We start from the raw sequence: 20,910 nt of genomic DNA, 5'->3' as shown, positions 1-20,910 counted from the left end.
AAAGAAACAGCCAATTAAATACTTTAACCGGTGATCTTTATATTTATCTCGTTATTTTCAAATCACATGTTTTAGTAATAATAAATTAGGTATTCATTTGAAAGCTTAAAGGTCCACTGAAATCAAAATTTAAGTTTTTTAGACTGTGTTAGCCTTAAAGTTATGAATAAGCTGGTATGTTCCAAAACTATGACAACATTTGCATTTAGGAGATATAAGCATTCAAAATTTACAGTCTCCCACTTCCGTTAAAACGAATCTCAGATTTTGGTGACATCATCGCAGACTTCACTTTCTCGTCAAATCTTCTGTCCAATCAAAATGCTCTCTAGAATCTAAAGCCCGCCCCCTACGCTGCTGAAGCGGCAGCTGAAATCGGTCAGTTAACACACATTTACTAATTTCTACACGGTGAAAGGCCCATAGCACACTATATATGTGATAGGAAACGATTCAGAGTTAATATGCTTTCATTTGAGGTCTGTTTTCACGTTAGTTTCACGCACCGCAGCCGCGCACACACCTCAACGGCTCTGGTCTAAAGTTAGACTGCAGACACGAGAGCGCAGCGCGGATCATATGAGCGAGTCCGCGCAGACGACACACATATCGACCCATTTGAATTCTGCACAGAATGCTGCATTTCAAAGCGATATGGAGGAGATTATGATGGTAAACACTGTTAGAGGAAACTGGCTTCACCAAACAGAAAGGTCCGCTCTAGTCAAACTGTATATTAACGAAACGCTACTGACTGTTTCAAAAAAGGGGAGGAGCTGCTTACAGCTGAAGCCGTTTCAGAGGAAATTACATCAAAACACTGAATAATGCGGCACGTTTCAGTGGGCCTTTAAGATTTTTTAAAAGTCATCCTGTGAAACCAGTTTTGAAATTGGACGTTGTGTTACCATGGCAAAGGTACTCTACATTCTTTAAACAAGCTCCTCCCCTAGTGGGCGGAGTCATGTTTCATATTATAAAATATATTTTAACCACTTTATAAATCAAAACCTATTCTAATCTTGACAACACACATATCGTCGGAAAGGTCTGAGTCTCAAGGTTCCGTAGATATTAATTCGAGAAACAAAACAAAAAACAAAAAAGATTCAATGAAATGATTTTTGGTATAGCGCCTAAACAAAAACTTTGTGAACTTCAAAGTTGGAACAAAACTTAGTTAGACATATGGCTTAATTTTATAGTAATTTTAGAATAAAAATTATTTAGTAATATATATATATATATATATATATATATATATATATATATATATATATATAAAATAAAACAAAACAAAACATTTGATTTACAGTAAAATTAAACTTCCATAAATGTATTTAAAATAAATAAAATATTATTAATCTAAATTTAATTTATTTAGAATAATAAAATAATACAGTAATAATAAAAAAAGTATAATTGTAATAAATAAAGTAACAATTATACAAAAAATACAATAAATTACATTGTTAGTGATCTATACAGTATCTTATCACATCAGGTTTTTTTTTTATAATGAACAAACATTATTTAACATTATCGGTTTGTCAAAAAATATATATAAAGGGAGTCCACATCATTAAAGACATTTACTTTTCCTATATTTATACATGTCAGTTTTCCCAAAGCAAGATTACATGACAATTCTTTGATTTAGGAGATTAGACCATGTTAAATTCAAATCAATAAACTAAAATGTGCAACTAAATTTACAGGGTAAATATACAATGAGCACAATTTCACTTCCAGGTAGAAACTCCTTTCAGTCGGGTGACAAATCACACAAAGAACCTTTTCTCTTCTTACAATGTTTCCTCAGTACATTTAATACAGCTGTCAGGGACATCAGGACTAAACCTATAGTTTAACTAGGATAACATAAGTCCTATAAGAGGCTATTAATAGTTTATTTGTAGTCATTTTGAGTGCATTTGAAGGGTTAAATAAGTCAGATGTGAAGAATGCTTGAACTCTCCACTGTTTGATCAGTGAAGAGCCACTTCAAAGTCCAGCTGGGGATCGAATCCACAAACGGACGTCCACATACACACAAACAGAGAGGAAAAGAGCAGGTAAGCAGCTCAAACCAGCATTAAAGACTTAAAGATTTCATAAGATGACTGACACTTGGTGTTATATTTCGGCGATCAAGCTATAAAATCACAATTGGATGTCCCTAAACTGTCTATGGGGGTTACAGCCCTGGATTTGCCAACATGCGTATGAGCATTGAGTGTTAGATTTCAGAAAAATGTGTGTGTAATATCTGCTAGTGAAGCTGTCGATTGTTCAATATTCCCTGTGCTTGTTTTCATAGGATGTGGCTCTTTCAAGTTATAGTTGTCGCCTCTGTCTTGAGCAGCCCTGCTCTGGCTGGGGTCAAAGATCTTAGTTCACACTTTGTTGGAGCTGAGAAGGAAAAGTTGGTGGATGCCCGTGGACTTTCTCCAGATGGAGGGAACACAGACATGGAGTCAATCCCGTTGGATTTCCATCGGGAGAACACAGTCACGAACGACCTTCCTCTGGAGGGGTTGGACGACGAAGACTACATCGACTTCGATAAAGTTTTGGAGGAGGATGACTACAGCGAAGGCGATCATATAGATGAGATTTCGACCCCCGCTCCTGATCTTGACCTCTTTTCTGAGCCTGGAGATCCCAAAATACGCAGAGCACGTCTGTTGCGGCTCTTCCACGGGCAAACGCGCCTGCAGCGCATCAATGTCGTCAACGGCCGCTTCGGGTTTCGGCTTTATCGGAAACTGCGCAATCGACTCAACCAGACGGACAACATTCTGCTTGCTCCTGTCGGGATCTCCATCGCAATGGGAATGATGTCTCTGGGAGCCGGCCCAACCACTCACGAACAACTCTTCCAAACTCTGGGATTTGACGAATTCGTCAACGCCAGCACACATTACGATAACTCGACCGTGCACAAGCTGTTCCGCAAACTCACACACAGGCTCTTCAGACGAAACTTCGGCTACACCTTACGCTCGGTCAACGACCTGTATGTGAAACGCAACGTCCGCGTAGAGGAGGCTTTCCGTGCCGACGCAAAGACGTACTACTTTGCCGAGCCGCAGTCTGTTGATTTTGCCGACCCGGCGTTTCTAGTGAAGGCCAACCAGCGCATTCAGAAAATCACCAAAGGTCTGATAAAGGAACCGCTGAAGAGCGTCGACCCAAACATGGCAGTGATGCTCCTGAACTACCTCTACTTCAAAGGTGAATCAATTCTAGGTGGTTGATCATCAAGTCAAGACCTAAACTCTTTTGAAAAAGAGACTTATGGTTTACCCCAGTGGTTCCCAAACCTGTCCTGGGGACCCCCACCAGTGCACATTTTGTATGTCTCCCTCATTAGACACAACCAGTGTTGGGTAAGTTACTCTAAAAAAAAAAAAAATGAATAGTTACTAATGACATCTTCAATAGTGTAATTAGATGTACAAATTACTCTCTCCAAAAAGTATTTAATTACTAATTACTTTTAATTACTTTCTAAATCAACCCTCGAGTTAAGCAATTCAAGGTTAGACATGAAACGGTTCTTAATTCATTCAAATACATAATATAAAACTACATAAATTACTCTTTTTAACTGACCAAAGTATTACAAATGTGAGAAGGATACATAAAAACATGCATTTTAAAGTTAGACTTTAAATGTTGATGTTAAGTCCACTATTGAATTATGTATATTATGTATTATTTAGTATTTAGTTCAATTACATCAGAAGTAACTGTAATTAAATTACAGAAAAAATAAGAGTAATCCCTTACTTTACTTTTTCAAGGGAAAAGTAATTAAATTAAACTAATTACACCCAACACTGGACACACCTAATTCAAGTCTTGCAGTCTCTACTAATGAGCTGATAAGTTGAATCAGGTGTGTTAGATGAAGGAGCCATGCCAAACGTACACTGGTGGGGAGTCCCCAGGACAGCTTTGGAAACCACTGGTTTACCCCATTCATTTAAATAGTCAGCAAACCAATCCTCTAAATAATCATGTAAAAATTTAGTGTACTACCATTGAATGCAACAGGCTTGATGTTAGCCTGACTGAATTGACCAACATCTTGACTACATTAACCAGCAAGACTTCCCTGTTTCTACTAAGGCTGGTCAAATAAGCATGGTCTTTCTTGTGAATACGGTTAACCAGCCTCAAAAGGGTCTTTCCCACTGGAGTAACCTTCATAGTTTCTAGAAATAATGGTGAAAGTTTCAACTTTTGGGCATGTTTGCACCACAGGAACTGGGAATAAATTTAGCTCTTCGGGGAACTAAATTAGCTCCTACTTCAGAGTAGGGTCTAACCCAGCACAATAGGATTTACCAGTGAGGTAAGTGTAAGTTGATTGGTCGAAGCCTTAGTTAAGCACTTAATTTACAAGCTGGACGATGGACATAAAAAGGGCATATATAGAAAGCTATGATTTGTGGCACTGCAAGTTGTCACAGGAGATTGTGTCTCTTAGCCCTCTTTGCTCTTTCCATCGCATAACTTATCCATCTATATTCAATTTCCATAATGACCAATGCAATCTACCCATTAGCGTCTGGTTTAAGACATGCTTTTTTGGGTGATATTGACGCAAACACCAGTAAATTGACAAGCGCAAACCTTAGTAAATCACTTTGCATGATACTCTTCTCCCATAAATTTTGCATCAGAAAGGGAAAACTTTCAGCACTAATTTCTCACTGCATGTCTTTAGTAAATCCTGACAGTAGTTTTTTAACGGCAAAAGAGGGTTTGCACTGGAGCAAGCTGTTAATAGATCTGTCCCTTTGAATCATTTGCACCACATTTTTGCCAAGCTGTTCAACAATGCTGTCAGAATAGATTAAAATAAACTTAAATCATCTTATGGTCAAGTAAATAACATTACGGCAGATGTAGGATGTAATTGTCCTTGAGCAAGACACCTAACCCCAGCTGCTCCTGACGAGCTGGATGGTGCCTTGCATGGCAGACATCGCCATCAGTGTATGAATGGGGGAATGTGAGGCAAAAATGTAAAGCGCTTTGAATGGCCTTAGGGTCTGTTAAAAGCGCTATATAAATGCAGTCCATTTACCATTTATTACTATAAGGTTACAGTGGTGAGTGATTGGAGATGCTGTGTCTGGGTTGGACTGAGGTTTAGTTTTATCGGGCCTATCTCTGGTTGGAATTTTCTTTTCTTTTTTATAATTTATGCACGTCATATTTGGTTAAGAAATAATTCAGGAACAGACTTTAGGACCTGAGAAGATCCTACTGGCGGTATGAATGCAACCAGGAAAATGGCCCTAGGGGGAACAGCCCTGGTGGCTAATTTCTATAACTACGCTCCTATAACTACACGGTGTGAAAGTCCCTATTGGCTACAGGAAGTTTTGCTGGTGAACCTCACCTATGTTAACTAGACTTGCACCAAACAACCATAACATGTAAACCTGAAGATCAGAGAAGCCAACCCAGCTCATGGAGGGATACCTTCCTGCAGACTTTAGCTCCACAACACCTGCCTGGACGTTTCTAGTGATCCTAAAGATTTGATTAGCTGGTTTAGGTGTGTTAAATTAGAACGTGAGCTAAACTCTGCTTGAAAGTGCCCCCCCAGGAGCAAGATTGGACCCCCTACTTGATTAGCAGTCGAAATGATACATGCATACATGTAGCTTACAAATAAATGTTCACTGTCGCAACAAACACAGGTACGTGGGAGCAGAAGTTCCCGAAGGAACTGACACACTACCGGCAATTCCGTGTCAATGAGAAGAAACAGGTGCGCGTTCCCATGATGCAGAACAAAGGAAGTTACCTGGCGGCGGCCGACCACGAGCTCAACTGCGATATACTGCAGCTGCCCTACGCCGGAAACATCAGCATGCTCATCGCCGTTCCTCAGAAACTTTCGGGAATGAGATCCCTGGAGCAGGAGATCTCCCCAACCCTGATCAACAAGTGGCTTAACAACATGACCAACAGGTAAAGTCTGGACAAGTCTGCAAGGTCATTGAGTCAATCACCTAAAGTGCTGAACAAAGTACGATGCAAACTATTGTTAGTCTAGGGATAACACTCAGATTCTAGGGTTAAGTTTAGGTTTAGTTCTTAGCCAAGGTTACTTCAGCGATTACCATATGGTATATATCAGTAGAAACCCTGGAGTATATTTGAACTGACTTCTTCAGTGGCTAAATCACATTATATTGAACAGACACGTTCAGTCTTTAATTGTAGTGTCTGTTCTCTAACTGAACTGATTTTGTGAAAATGTATGCGGTGGGAAAGTGATCCAGTAATCCAGTAGCGATGGCTTTGGAAATGGCCTCGTAAGGCAGCAAAGCATTCTGGGAATTGTTGTCTTTCTTCCCCATGAGACAAAAATACATTTTCTGGCTTTTCTCAAAATAATTTCACATTTCTCCTATATTAATGACACAGATTAAATACATTCATCTTCCCATTGCTGAAGTATCCCTTTAACCAATTATTTCCCTTTGATTTCAATAATATTCAGTAATATTATAGCTGAAAGCAGCAATTATCAGGGTTCAAAACTGGCAAACCTTTAAGCACATTCATAAAAAGGTATTGTGTTTTTATTTAGCAAGCATGTAATCACTTAGATCATTTATGGAAAAGACCATTTACAGCCAATACAGGTCATTTACTAAGGAAGAATAGTAGTTTCAATGCATTTTAACAGTTAATTGATGTTGAGTAACCTACAGTAGGTCAGTGAGCTTCATTACGATTAGCCTCCGTTAACCTTAGGTGCGTCTCAATCAGCTCCCTAGTTCAGCAGTCAGGGCACAGATCAGGGAGTCGGCCATTTTAAGGCCTGTCTCAAAGGCAGTGCACTGAAGTGTTCGCTCCCTAAAAAGTCCAAGAATGCACCGCAAACCCCAGGGAGCATCGATGCTCACATTGGCTGCGTCTGAACTTAAGCAGCTGACCCGTTGCCTCGCTACCTTATCAGACAATGGCTTGTAAGGCAGCGTTTTGTGCACGAAGGCACCTCACGAAACTCATTTCAGACAGACTAAGGCAGTGTAACAGTTTAATGATCTACAGTAAAATAGAGAGAGCTTTGGTGAGAACGAAACAAATGTTTAATTACTGCATTAGTAATTTCTCACTAGAAATGAAATCAGAACATCAGCCGTGTTTTTCAAGATACACGAACGTCGTCGTAGACAATTGTGGCACCTTGGACTAAGACACCACATGCCAGTTTTCAATCGGCAGTCAATCGGATTGAGTAGCTATACGTAGCTATATCCATTTTCGTGTTTTTTATTTTATTTTATAATGCCACCAAGTGGGCAGTCGCTGTGTCCTTTTTCACATGACCACAGACCTTTTTTTCACATTTGGTGAAATCATCTCATTCAGTTCAAGTCGTTTTAGTAAAAGTGGCCACACCCATTTCAAACATTTTGTCATCCCGTTGCAGACGTCAATCGAAATTTCAACTTTTTTGATAATTATTGACCATCGGAATCCAGAGAATCTTTCTGCACTGGTCTGGGTATGGTCAGGCGAAAAAACTTAGGACTATTTGGCTTAAGTTTAGAAAAAATCCTCAAAACCTGAAAATTTGTCCCGGGTGATGATCGAACACTATTACATACTTTTGAGCACAGTAGCGCCCCCGTCAGGCCGATTGGGACGAGCATTGGTGACGTTGTAGACGATGTGAGTACTAACTTCCCTCAAAGTTTCAAGTTTCTACGACTTACGGTTTGGTCTGCCCGGTCACTTAGGGATGAATGTGGACCCTTGGACAGTCTAAAAACTACAATAGCGTTTCGGTGTACGAGCTTGAATCGCGAATGATTGAATCTGCCTGCACTGACACTATAGAAGGAGAACAAGAGTTAAACTGAATTGAGCTGGCTGATGAAACCAGTTTGCAGAACTGCTTTATAACCCATTCAATTTTGCAACATCGACACATTACAACTAAACGGAGCTGAGCTGAATAACAACACTATTGTCTTCTGTAGAGCTGACATTATTGTCACGTTTATCATTGTAAAGCTGATTTATAACAATCTGTACTGTAAAAAGCGCTGTTTAAATAACAGAGACATGACTTGGTGGTATGGTATGTTCAGTTCAGTTCAGACAGAGAGTTTGATCTATGATGGGTTGATAAAAATGTCAATCCAGGAAGACGTCGTAAATGCAGATTTATTTTCAGAATACAACTGAAGAATGATTTTAACTTCTCTTTTTGTGCACTTGTCCCTGGCAGGACTCGTGAGGTGGTTTTCCCTCGGTTTAAGCTGGAGCAGAACTATGACTTGATTGACCACCTGAAGGAAATGGGCCTGACGGATCCATTCACGGAAAAGGGCGACTTTTCCCCGATGACCTCCGAGAAGGTCATCATCAACTGGGTAATATGTGCCAAACAAATACAACCCATATCGGGAACACTTTAGAATAATGGTCATTAGTTAACATTAGTTAACACTGCAAAAAATGCTTTTCTTACTGAGTATTTTTGTCTTGTTTCTAGTCCAAACATCTAAAAATTCTTAAAACAAGAAGTATTTACTAGACAAGCAAAATTAATTGTCTTGATTTGGGATAGAATGACTCAAAATGAAGAGAGTTTTTGCTTAAAATAAGATAAATAATCTGCCAATGGGGTAAGAAAAATAATCTTAAATCAAACAGAAAACAAGGTTATTTTTCTCACCCCATTGGCAGATTATTTAGCTTATTTTAAGCAAAAAGTCTCTTCATTTTGAGTATTTTTTCCCCAAAATAAGAATCATTTTTACTTGTCTAGTAAATGTTTCTTAATGTAAAAATTTATTTTAGATATTTAGACGAGAAACAAGACAAAAATACTAAGTAGGAAAAGCATTTTTTGCAGTGAATGTATTAACTAACATGAACTAACCATGTGTTACTGTATTTTTTCATCTTCGTTAACATTAGTTAATAAAAATCCTGCTGTTCATAGTTTGTTCATGTTCATGTTAACTAATGACCATTATTCTAAAGTCTTTTCCAAATATCTTACTGCCCGTAAACATCTGCAGCCTCACTTTGAATTAAATATGCATCATAAGATGTGACAAACAGGCCTTTGTACTGTCGCCTACGCCTGATCTCTTATAAAAACACACTCTTTGACCTTTCATTGCACCATCACTTCCTGTAAGCTCTCCTCTCTCTCAGTTTAAGCATCAGGGCACCATTACAGTGAATGAGGAGGGCACAGAGGCGGCAGCGATGACACACATCGGATTCATGCCGTTATCCACACAGACACGCTTTGTCGTGGACCGGCCCTTCCTCTTCCTCATCTACGAGCATCGCACAGGCTGCGTTGTGTTCATGGGACGTGTGGTAGACCCTTCACAGAGCTAATCAGCACACACACACACACACACACACACACACACACACACGTTTATTTTGTGAAATGTGGGGACATTCTATATGAATAATGATTTTTATACTGTACAAATCCGTATTTTTCTATTCCCCTACACTGCCCCTGTCCCTAAACCTACCATTACACACACACACACACACACGCACACACACACACACACACAACCCCTAAAGCTACCCATCACAGGAAACATTCTGCATTTTTACTTTCTCATAAAAACTCCTCCTGTGTGATTTATAAGCATTTTGAAAAGTGGGGCCATGGGTAATGTCCTCATATTTCACCCTCTCCTGTAATACCTGTGTCATACCCATGGCATTATACACATTTGTGTCCTCATATTTCACAAAAACAAACTCACACTCACACTCAAAATGATATAATGGTATAAAATAGTAGCCAGATATAAAGCAGATGATGGTTGTGTTTTGTTTTATCAAGTAAAATGAGTTTTGTAAAGTAATAAGTTCATGAACAGATAAATGTCTGTGTATTTTTGAGGCATAACATGTTGTTGAAAATAAAATGAATCATAGGACTGGTTTACTGCAGTAATCTGTTCAAAGGGTGCATAAAAACAACGCTCGAGTACATCAACAACACTGCAGGACATTTTGCAAGACGAGTAAATATTTGTCAGCAAAGGTAAAGTCCAACCATGAGCAATCAAGACTTAATTACGGCTTTTGGACAGACACGGGATTAATGAAAAAAGACCAGAAATGGCATTTTAACACAGGATCTGATGACAAACAAAGAGCAAGATTTATCTCATTTTATGTAAACAAAATATTTGATTAGTTATGTTCATGCGTTGGCCAAATGTACTCTTTGATCGCCAAGTGCACGCTCGTCCTCGGAGAGCTCAGGAATCATTAAAGGCCAGAGAAGACGAAAACATTTTTCCTTTCCATTAACGTTTACATATTAAATCAGATGAGAAACAGGCCCAGAAAATTTTGCTACCTTTATTTGTATTTGAATGTTATCCACAACTCTGATCAAGAAGTTACTTCACAAAATATTTCACAACAGTTTATTTACAATTTAATAGATATATAATAAAATTATAATATTTAAATGCTGTTTACTTTGTCATTTAAATGTTACAATAATATCATAATATTAAAATATTACTATAAATTATTTTATTAAATGGTATAAATTGTGTTGGTTTTATTAAATAACTTTACATTATATTACTGAAAGTCATATATTAAATCCTTAAATAAAATAAATATAAAAAGTATGAAATGGGCCTCGGCTGTGCGTGAGTGTGTGTGTATGAGTGAGTTTGTGTGTGTGTTGTCTATGTGTGTGTGTTGTGTATGTCACTGAGTAAGAATTAGTGTGTGTGTGTGTGTGTGTGTGTGTGTGTGTGTGTGTGTGTGTGTGTGTGTGTGCGTGTATGTCAGTGAGTGAGAGTTTGTGTGTGTGTGTGTGTGTGTGTGTGTGTGTGTGTGAGAGCCTGTTTATGTGGTTTATGAGGACACAAATTTGTATAACTACATGGGTATGACACTGGTATTACACTATAAATGTGGTTTATGAGGACATATCAAATGTCCTCATAATTCAAATGGCCTTAAAAACATACTAAATTATGTTTTTTTTAAACAGGAAAAATGCGAACTGTTTCCTGTGATGGGTAGGTTTAGGGGCAGTGTGTGTGTGATGGGTAGGTTTAGGGGCAGTGTGTGTGTGATGGGTAGGTTTAGGGGCAGTGTGTGTGTGATGGGTAGGTTTAGGGGCAGTGTAAGGGGATAGAAAATACGGTTTGTACAGTATAAAAACCATTACGCCTATGGAGAGTCCCTGTAAACCACATAGACCAACATGTGTGTGTGTGTGTGAGTGTGTGTGTGTGTGTGTGTGTGTGTGTGTGAGTGTGTGTGTGTGTGTGTGTGTGTGTGTGTGTGTGTGTGTGTGTGTGTGTGTGTGTGTGAGAGAGAGAGTATTAGTGAGAGTGTGTCAGTGAGAGTTTGTGTGTGTGAGCGTGTGTGTGTGTGTGTGTGTGTGAGAGAGAGAGTATTAGTGAGAGTGTGTCAGTGAGAGTGTGTGTGAGTGTGTGTGTGTGTGTGTGTGTGTGTGTGTCTCTTACCACAGCGATCACAGGGATGAGGACACCCAGATTACCAGCACTGCTGGACGCCTAGAGATGAAAAAACAACTAAATTACATCAACATTATAGACAGAGGGAAACATTCTAGAATCCTCCATTTTACTCTTTCCCCACCACTGTTGGAATATTCCGGCAATTCATCCCAGAGTAAAAACACAGGCAAAAAAAGCAGCAGAAACAACCATTAAAAACATTGCTTATGCATAAGTAAAATAATGCGATCATCAATATTAAACAGCATCTAAATCAAAACGGCCTAATGTTAGTGAATTAGCTGAGCCAGGACGAGCGACAGGACTGAAGCTTTAGGGTGACGATCGACTCCATCTGTGTTTGAGCGTCGCTCTGAATCCCATCCAGATGTTGTCTTTGATAAATACATGATTTTCTCAGCTTTGCTTATGAAACTTATACCCACATTTAAGTGTTGATAAAAAAGAAAGCATGCAGCTTGAATAAAATGTTTTAGTTTTCTGTTTAAAAGCAGAGCCTCTGTTCTTTCTGTTGATATTTATTGCATGTTCAGATATTCACATAACAAAATATTCTGGGGGACATGACATTTTTGTTTAAAAGGGTGGTTGTATGCGATTTGACTTGTTTAACTTTAGTTAGTGTGTAATGTCGCTGCTTGAGCATAAACAGTCTCTGCAAAGTTACAGCGCTGAAAGTTCACTGCAAACGGAGATATTGTCTTTTAAAGTTACGGCAGTTTATTGACTACAAAAATGGCCGGTTTGGACTACAACGAGCTTCTTCCTGGGTTGGTGACATCATAAACCCTCGCTAGTCTCTGCAGATGTGACTTCTGCCCGTAATGGGAAGGGGCGTGGCCTTAACCTGTGCTTGGCACTTCAGCCAATAAAAATACAGGAAACTACATTTGGCCATCTGACCAATCTAAGGCCATTGCGTTTTTTTTGGATGTTTAGGGAAGCAGACGAACCGTTCAAAGGACAGAGGAGACAGCGGTGTGGAATAAAGGGAGAATAGAAGAAAAATATGGCAATACGGAAAAAATAAGTATTAAGACATGTTATACTGCGCCCCATAAACGCAACCAAACCTAGAAAAAAACATGGAACCACCCCTGTAAAATGATAAAAAGTGCTGTCAGTGACTGGCAACCAGTGTTGGTCAAGTTATTTTAAAAAAGTAATTAGATATAGTTACTTCTCACGAATAGGAACTCAATTAGTAACCGTTACATCATTATTAAAGTAACTAATTACCAGGAAAAGTAACTACTGCGTTACACTTTTTTTAAATGTTCAAATATGTCAAATAACTTGGATGCCCCCAATATTAAATGTTAAAGGAATGAAATGGACATTCAATTATTATTATTATAAAACATTGTACACTAATCTACACTACTTTAATGTTGCTGTGGGACAATGTGAGACACCTATCAGATTCAATACATTATTATTAATATAAGTACTATAGTAACGAGGAAAAAGACGTGCATACTTCCAGTTTGCGAAAGCTACCTTTGAAGTCATTGGACATGCCATGGCTTTGACTCCTCCTGGTCGTTGGTGTGTGCGACAGCGTGTGTGTGTGTGTGTGTGTGTGTCTACCTAAGTCAATCATGAAACATCATCAGTTGTGGTTGTCTCCCACCCACCTATCATAATCAGTTATGAGTACAACACCCACAACCCAACACACTCTCTCTCGCTCTCTCTCTCACTCTCTCACTCTCTCACTCTCTCACTCTCTCTCTCACACACACACACACACACACACACACACACACACACACACACAGAGCTGCAGGTCGGCTGACAGGGAGCGCACCTGTTCGGATGAAAGCCGCTCCAGTGAGCTCAATTATAGTAACGCCACATTTTATTCTCAGTAATGGTAACGGCGTTGTAACGGGGGAAACAGTAATTAGTTTGATTACTCTTTACTAAAAAAATTAACGCTGTTAGTAACGCCGTTTATCTATAACGCCGTTATTCCCATCACTGCTGGCAACCTTTTAAAAAAGCGCTGGCGGGAAAAGAGTTAAACAGAGAGGCTGCAGGTCAAACACAGACACTAAAATGGGGACACTAAAATTATGATCTAAGTTATTCAACTAAAGACCTAATTAATTAATTTTATTGATATATTATTTAATTCTATAAACTATAATACTGATCTGCCAACATTGTCGCTCTATGATAAATTAAAATAAGCTGATAACATCACTGTTTACTCCAGAACGACTGTACAGCCAAATCTAATTTTGTTGCAATATTGTCCTGTTTGACACTGTGAAGCTGCTTTAAAACAATCGTCATTGTAAAAGCGCTTTATAAATAAAGTTGATTGATTGATTGACAGACTGACTTTGAGGGCCGGGCCCTTGTCACTGGCGCGCTCGCTGGCCCTCTTGCCCTCCAGGCCGAGCTGGACGAACAGCTCCAGCAGATTGACCAGCAGCTCGTCCACCAGCTGCTCCCCCTGCAGGTTAGCCGCGATATTAGCCAGAGCGTTTATCACCGCCAGAGAGCAATGCCTGCACAAACACACTCCATATTACACACTTACAGTAACAGTACAAAAATACACAGACAATGAGCAGAAGGTGATTGATATTTACATACATTCACATTTAGATACAGAAATTTAAAAATATACAATTGCAAAAATAAAACTAATGGCCTATTTTTATATTTATATGAAATAATTTAATTCAAATGTATTCTAAAGGGAGAGGACGGAAGATGATCATGAAAAATAAATGTTTTTGGTTCAAGAAACCTTAATGAAATATTCCAATAGTATGAATCATGACTTCTTAAAAACTTCCTCAGATGGCATCAAGCATTTCTAAGCTGGTAAACTGAATGGCAAAAAAAAAGTAAAAGGTAAAGCTTGCATCCACACACACACACATACACACGTAGGGTTTCCATGTTTTATGAGGACTCTCCATAGGCGTAATGGTTTTTATACTGTACAAACCGTATTTTCTATCCCCCTAAACTGCCCCTGCCCCTGCCCCTAAACCGACCCATCACACACACACACTACCCATCACACACACACACACACACACACACACACACACACACACACACACACACACACACACACACACACACACACACACACACACACACACTGCCCCTGCCACATTTTGTCCCCATAACGTAGGGATTACACCCCCCCCCCCCCCCCCACACACACACACACACACGTAGCGTTTCCATGATTTATGGGGACTCTACATAGGCGTAATGGATTTTATACTGTACAAACCGTATTTTCTATCCCCCTAAGCTGCCCCTGCCCCTAAACCTACCCATCACACACACACACTACCCATCACACACACACACACACACACACACACATGCACAAACTACCCCTGCCCCTAAACCTACCCATCACACACACACACACACACACACACACACACACGCACAAACTGCCCCTGCCACATTTTGTCCCCATAACGTAGGGATTACACCCCCCCCCCCCCCCCACACACACACACACACACGTAGCGTTTCCATGTTTTATGGGGACTCTACATAGGCGTAATGGATTTTATACTGTACAAACCGTATTTTCTATCCCCCTAAGCTGCCCCTGCCCCTAAACCTACCCATCACACACACACACTACCCATCACACACACACACACACACACACACACACACACACACATGCACAAACTACCCCTGCCCCTAAACCTACCCATCACACACACACACACACACACACTGCCCCTAAACCTACCCATCACAGGAAACATTCTGCATTTTTACTTTCTCAAAAAAACTCAAATGTCCCCACAAGGACAAGGATTTCGGATATTGCCATTTTTGTGGGGACATTTTGTCCCCATAACGTAGGGATTACACGCCCACACAAACGCACGCACGCACGCACGCACACACTCTCTTCCTCTCTCTCTCTTTCTCCCTCACACTCTTTCTCTCACACACTCTATTTTTCTCACACACACACTCTTTCTCTCTCCGTACCTGTATCCGTGGTCCTTGTAGTCTCTGGTAGCAGAATACACCACATTACTGGCTTTTACACTGATCTGCTGGAACAGGTTCCACACCTCCTGATAGATGTATTGCTGTAGTGAAAACAAATCACACAGTTAGAAAAACACACATTATACCTGCTCCATCATTTTGATCACAAAATAAAAAATCAACTGTGGCGAGTAACACGGGCATGTTATGATTCATAAATGATGTCCTCCAACATTACAGTATTTTGGAGTGAGCCATATTTGATTACAACAAAATAAAATTGATAAGAGAAGCCACAGAGAATTTGGCTTTCATTTCTGTTTAATTTCATCTTCATGGTATCTGAAAACAACAACTGACGTTAAACATTTAATGACTCCGGATAAGGAATCTAATAATACATAGATTTACATTGTGTTCTGGTCATTTAGATCTTATGCTATTGCCATGCGCTTTATAGCTAATGAGGGCCCTATCATACACCCGGCACAATGTGACGCCAGTCGCTCACTACGCAAGTGTTTTCTGCTAGTTTCAGTCCCACGCAGTTCTTATGTTCACGTCCAGCTCCACGTTGTTGAATTATAAAAAGCACTGGCGCATCTGTTCACCCATGGGCGATGCACTTTTACGATGGATAGATGCAGTTTTATGAAGGATGGATGGATGGATGCACTTTTATGATGGATAAAAGCACTTTTATGAAGGATGAATGGATGGATGCACTTTTATGATGGATAAAAGCACTTTTATGAAGGATGAATGGATGGATGGATGGATGGATGGATGGATGGATGGATGGATGGATGGATGGATGGATGGATGCTCTTTTATGATGGATGGATAGATGCACTTATGATGGATGGATAGATGGATGGACGGACGGACGGATGCACTTTTATAATGGATGAATGGATGGATGCACTTATGATGGATAGATGGATGGATGGATGGATGCACTTTTATGATGGATGAATGGATGGATGCTCTTTTATAATATATAGATGCACTTATGATGGATGGATGGATGGATGGATGGATGCACTTTTATAATGGATGGATGGATGCACTTTTATGATGGATGAATGCTCTTTTATGATGGATAGATGCACTTATGATGAATGGATGGATGGATGGATGGATGGATGGATGGATGGATGCACTTTTATGATGGATGGATGGATGGATGGATGGATGGATGGATGGATGGATGCACTTTTATGATGGATAGATGCACTTATGATGGATGGATGGATGGATGGAATGGATGGATGGATGCACTTTTATAATGGATGGATGGATGCACTTTTATAATGGATGCACTTTTATAATGGATGCACTTTTATAATGGATGCACTTTTATAATGGATGCACTTTTATGGACTTTAAACAGAAGTCATTCACTGCCATTATAAAGCTTGGAAGAGTCAGAACATTTTTAATATAACTGATTGTATTTGTCTAAAAGAAGAATGTCACACACCAAGGATGACTCGAGGGTGAGTTAATCATGGGATCATTTTCGTTTGTGGGTGAACTATGCCTTTAAGACGTTATCTACGCTCGCGGAGAGCAGTTAATCAGGCGCGCTATCATGTGGTCGGATCATTTTTCTTCTCTTAACTGCTATCATTGCTGTATTGTCAACTGTATGTAAAATTTAACGTTTGCCAACATTTTATTCAAAACCGCAATTTATTGATTTAAAAATAATAAAATTGCAGCAAAACTGTCATTTAAATTAATCTGAAAAAAATCTGTACTATCGTCCAGCCCTACCCTGAACAAGATGTAACAGTTTGTGCCATGAATACCCGTTCAAGATTTAAATTTGCATCTTTATTCGTTGTTTGGTTCATTGGTACGTTTCTTTCCAGTGCAGTGAATTACTGTAATTATGCTTGAAAATGGACACCTCCTAATTCTGTACAAGACCAGTGGAGGTTGAATCCGCTGGAAATAAATGCTGCATTGCTGTTACAGCTTCAAATATCAACCGCTGTAATTATGCAGGCCGTGTGTGTATGTGTGTGTGTATGTGTGCTCAATCTCAGCTACTATAGGAAGCATGTTTATCTGGAAGAGGCGATGTTTCCTGTACCCTTAGAACTGCATAATCCATGACAATGTGCTGTTGTGTTTTAATCTGTTAGATCATTCAAAACATTTGATTTCTAATGAAAATGACTCGTAATGTGGAATCAAATCAAGTATATAAAATGTGTGTGTGTGTGTAAGACTCTTACGTTTCCCGTAATGACCATGCAGCCCAGCTGGTCTATAATCAGCACGTCTAACTGCGAGGGCGGCTGGCAGAACTTCTGCTGCAAGATCTGCAGGATGGGCTCCATCACTTTGGGACTGTCCCTCATGGCCACGGCGATGTGACCCAGCGCTCGGATGGTGTGGTCTGGGATCAGATGGGCTTCCCTGAGGAAAAACACACACACGCTAGTCAACAAAATCATTCAGAGAGACAGACAATGTGTCTGCGTGTGTGTGTGCTTGTTTTTGTGAAATATCAGGACACAAATGTGTATAATGACATGAGTTTCATTTAATAATAAACATAATAATATATTTTTATTATTATTAGATTATAACGCACTTTTCATTCCAAAGAATCTCAAAGTGCAACACAGGGAAAAAATAACAAACAAATGAATATAAAGTAAAATATAGAATAATACAAATAATCAACCAACAGAGTAAAACTGAACAGAAACAGAGTAAAACTGAACAGAAACAGAGCTGATGGTGAACAGAAACAGAGCTGATGGTGAATAGAAAACAGAGCTGATGGTGAACAGAAAACAGCTGATGGTGAACAGAAACAGAGCTGATGGTGAACAGAAACAGAGCTGATGGTGAACAGAAACAGAGCTGATGGTGAACAGAAACAGAGCTGATGGTGAACAGAAACAGAGCTGATGGTGAATAGAAAACAGAGCTGATGGTGAACAGAAAACAGCTGATGGTGAACAGAAACAGAGCTGATGGTGAACAGAAACAGAGCTGATGGTGAACAGAAACAGAGCTGATGGTGAACAGAAAACAGAGCTGATGGTGAACAGAAACAGAGCTGATGGTGAACAGAAACAGAGCTGATGGTGAACAGAAACAGAGCTGATGGTGAACAGAAACAGAGCTGATGGTGAACAGAAAACAGAGCTGATGGTGAACAGAAAACAGCTGATGGTGAACAGAAACAGAGCTGATGGTGAACAGAAACAAAGCTGATGGTGAACAGGAAACAGAGCTGATGGTGAACAGAAACAGAGCTGATGGTGAACAGAAAACAGAGCTGATGGTGAACAGAAAACAGAGCTGATGGTGAACAGAAACAGAGCTGATGGTGAACAGAAACAGAGCTGATGGTGAACAGAAAACAGAGCTGATGGTGAACAGGAAACAGAGCTGATGGTGAACAGAAACAGAGCTGATGGTGAACAGAAAACAGAGCTGATGGTGAACAGAAACAGAGCTGATGGTGAACAGAAAACAGAGCTGATGGTGAACAGAAACAGAGCTGATGGTGAACAGAAACAGAGCTGATGGTGAACAGAAACAGAGCTGATAGTGAACAGAAAACAGAGCTGATGGTGAACAGAAAACAGAGCTGATGGTGAACAGAAAACAGAGCTGATGGTGAACAGAAAACAGAGCTGATGGTGAACAGAAACAGAGCTGATGGTGGACAGAAAACAGAGCTGATGGTGAACAGAAAACAGAGCTGATGGTGGACAGAAAACAGAGCTGATGGTGAACAGAAAACAGAGCTGATGGTGAACAGAAAAAGAGCTGATGGTGGACAGAAAACAGAGCTGATGGTGAACAGAAAACAGAGCTGACGGTGAACAGAAAACAGAGCTGACGGTGAACAGAAAACAGAGCTGATGGTGAACAGAAAACAGAGCTGATGGTGAACAGAAACAGAGCTGATGGTGAACAGAAACAGAGCTGATGGTGAACAGAAAAAGTCTCTGTAAGCTCCAGTACACTGTGGTCCACTCCATGTATTACATTTCTCCCAGCGCTAGAGGCTCTGTTGCCACATATTCCCAATTCGGCAGTGTCCTGATGTTGTCGTCGAGGCATGACAGCTGAAGACCAGATGATGGGGATCGCCACAGCACCACGCAGGAGGCAGACAAAATTTTCCCGGCACTTCTGTGGACACACCGGGGTCGGTGCGGAAGTCCAAGTTTTGCTCTACGCAATGCAAGATGGAATAGCGACGCAGTGCGGAATATCCCAACATCACGCCAGACGCTGATGACGCTAGCCCGGTGCAAACTTCAGCCACCATGCAGCTCAAGCCCGAGGGAGACCACCAGTGAGCAGCCGACACCCAGAAGAGAGAGCAGGCGCAGCGAGCTACATGAAATGCCCTTCAAACCAGAACCAACCGCAACAATTCAAACATAAACATCAGAGAAGCGGTGGAAAACGGCGAACAACGTCCTCTCAGTGGCTTCCAGCAATCAGCAACAGTCCCAATTGTAGCTCTGACTGTTTGACTATCCACAAACATAAAATGAAATAAAATCTAATCTAAATAGTACAGTTAACATGATTTGTGGGTGGAGAAGCGGCGAACAGACAACGCCAGCGTCCTCTCCCTCACGTTGCCTTGCATTTGTACATAGAGTCTGGCCACTCTCCATTGACAAACGTTTATTTCCGCGAAGGCGGGCACTCTGTTGAGGTTTAAAATTATTGGATCTGCCCTGAGCCACTCTGGACTTGCCATAACCAATCGCTAACGTTTGGTCGCGACGTATGTCATGCGCCTGTTTCACACAAATCCGTCAAAATAAATGTGCACTTGTGCAGGCCACCTCAGTGATAAAACAATAGGATAAAATGTAAAACTCATGCATTTGGATTGTGATTTATTCCCGCCACGGTGGACGGGAGAGTTTTGTGATCGGGAATGCGCCGCTCACGTGGTCCAAATGATTATATGCTGTAAATAAAATGTCATATGCTTGGTATGATAATAAATGCTGCTATAAATAACAGACCAATTCAAATGTTTAAGTGCTTTTATTTTAATTTGTTTGAGCGGTGATGAAATAATTTGCTCTTGTAAATACTTGCCAGCATTTTAAATAAATACAAGTCTAGAAATGCATCCAAATAACAGCAAAGCAACTACAGAAGGTGCTCTGCAGTGGTCAAAAATGATTATAAACAGTGAATTTTGAAGTGATATATTCTTGAAAACTGTGGATTCAAGACAGACTTGAAGATGTGGATTCGGACAGCTATGACATTAACACGACTTGCGTTTGTCAAAAGCAGTCGGTAACCTGGCTGGGGATTTTCACGCAGGTGGTGGGAGATGGACGGCAATAAA

The 20,910-nt window shown here is 40.1% G+C and overlaps 2 protein-coding genes across 4 annotated transcripts in view; one reads left to right on the top strand and one right to left on the bottom strand.

The window, feature by feature from the left end:
- pi4kab (phosphatidylinositol 4-kinase, catalytic, alpha b) overlaps nucleotides 1-20,910 on the bottom strand; it is a 102,585-nt gene that overhangs the window by 55,254 nt on the left and 26,421 nt on the right. For all 3 annotated transcript variants that reach the window (XM_067414551.1, XM_067414552.1, XM_067414553.1), the window contains exons 16-19: nucleotides 17,795-17,978; nucleotides 15,546-15,649; nucleotides 13,900-14,068; nucleotides 11,535-11,585 (exon numbers count right to left, since the gene is read on the bottom strand). In XM_067414551.1, the coding sequence (XP_067270652.1) occupies nucleotides 11,535-11,585; nucleotides 13,900-14,068; nucleotides 15,546-15,649; nucleotides 17,795-17,978 (508 nt within the window). The remainder of the gene's footprint in view (nucleotides 1-11,534; nucleotides 11,586-13,899; nucleotides 14,069-15,545; nucleotides 15,650-17,794; nucleotides 17,979-20,910) is intronic.
- Nucleotides 1,929-9,976, top strand: serpind1 (serpin peptidase inhibitor, clade D (heparin cofactor), member 1). Its single transcript, XM_067414548.1, has 5 exons — nucleotides 1,929-2,075; nucleotides 2,321-3,237; nucleotides 5,724-5,997; nucleotides 8,276-8,420; nucleotides 9,214-9,976. Exons 2-5 carry the CDS (start codon nucleotides 2,322-2,324, stop codon nucleotides 9,403-9,405), a joined length of 1,527 nt encoding a protein of 508 aa, XP_067270649.1. The 5' UTR covers nucleotides 1,929-2,075; nucleotide 2,321; the 3' UTR covers nucleotides 9,406-9,976.

The sequence above is a fragment of the Pseudorasbora parva genome, chromosome 13, assembly GCF_024679245.1.
Source record: "Pseudorasbora parva isolate DD20220531a chromosome 13, ASM2467924v1, whole genome shotgun sequence".
Taxonomy (NCBI): Eukaryota; Metazoa; Chordata; class Actinopteri; order Cypriniformes; family Gobionidae; genus Pseudorasbora; species Pseudorasbora parva.
The sequence above is the reverse complement of the archived record's forward strand: the minus strand, read 5'-3'. Positions and strand labels throughout refer to the sequence as shown.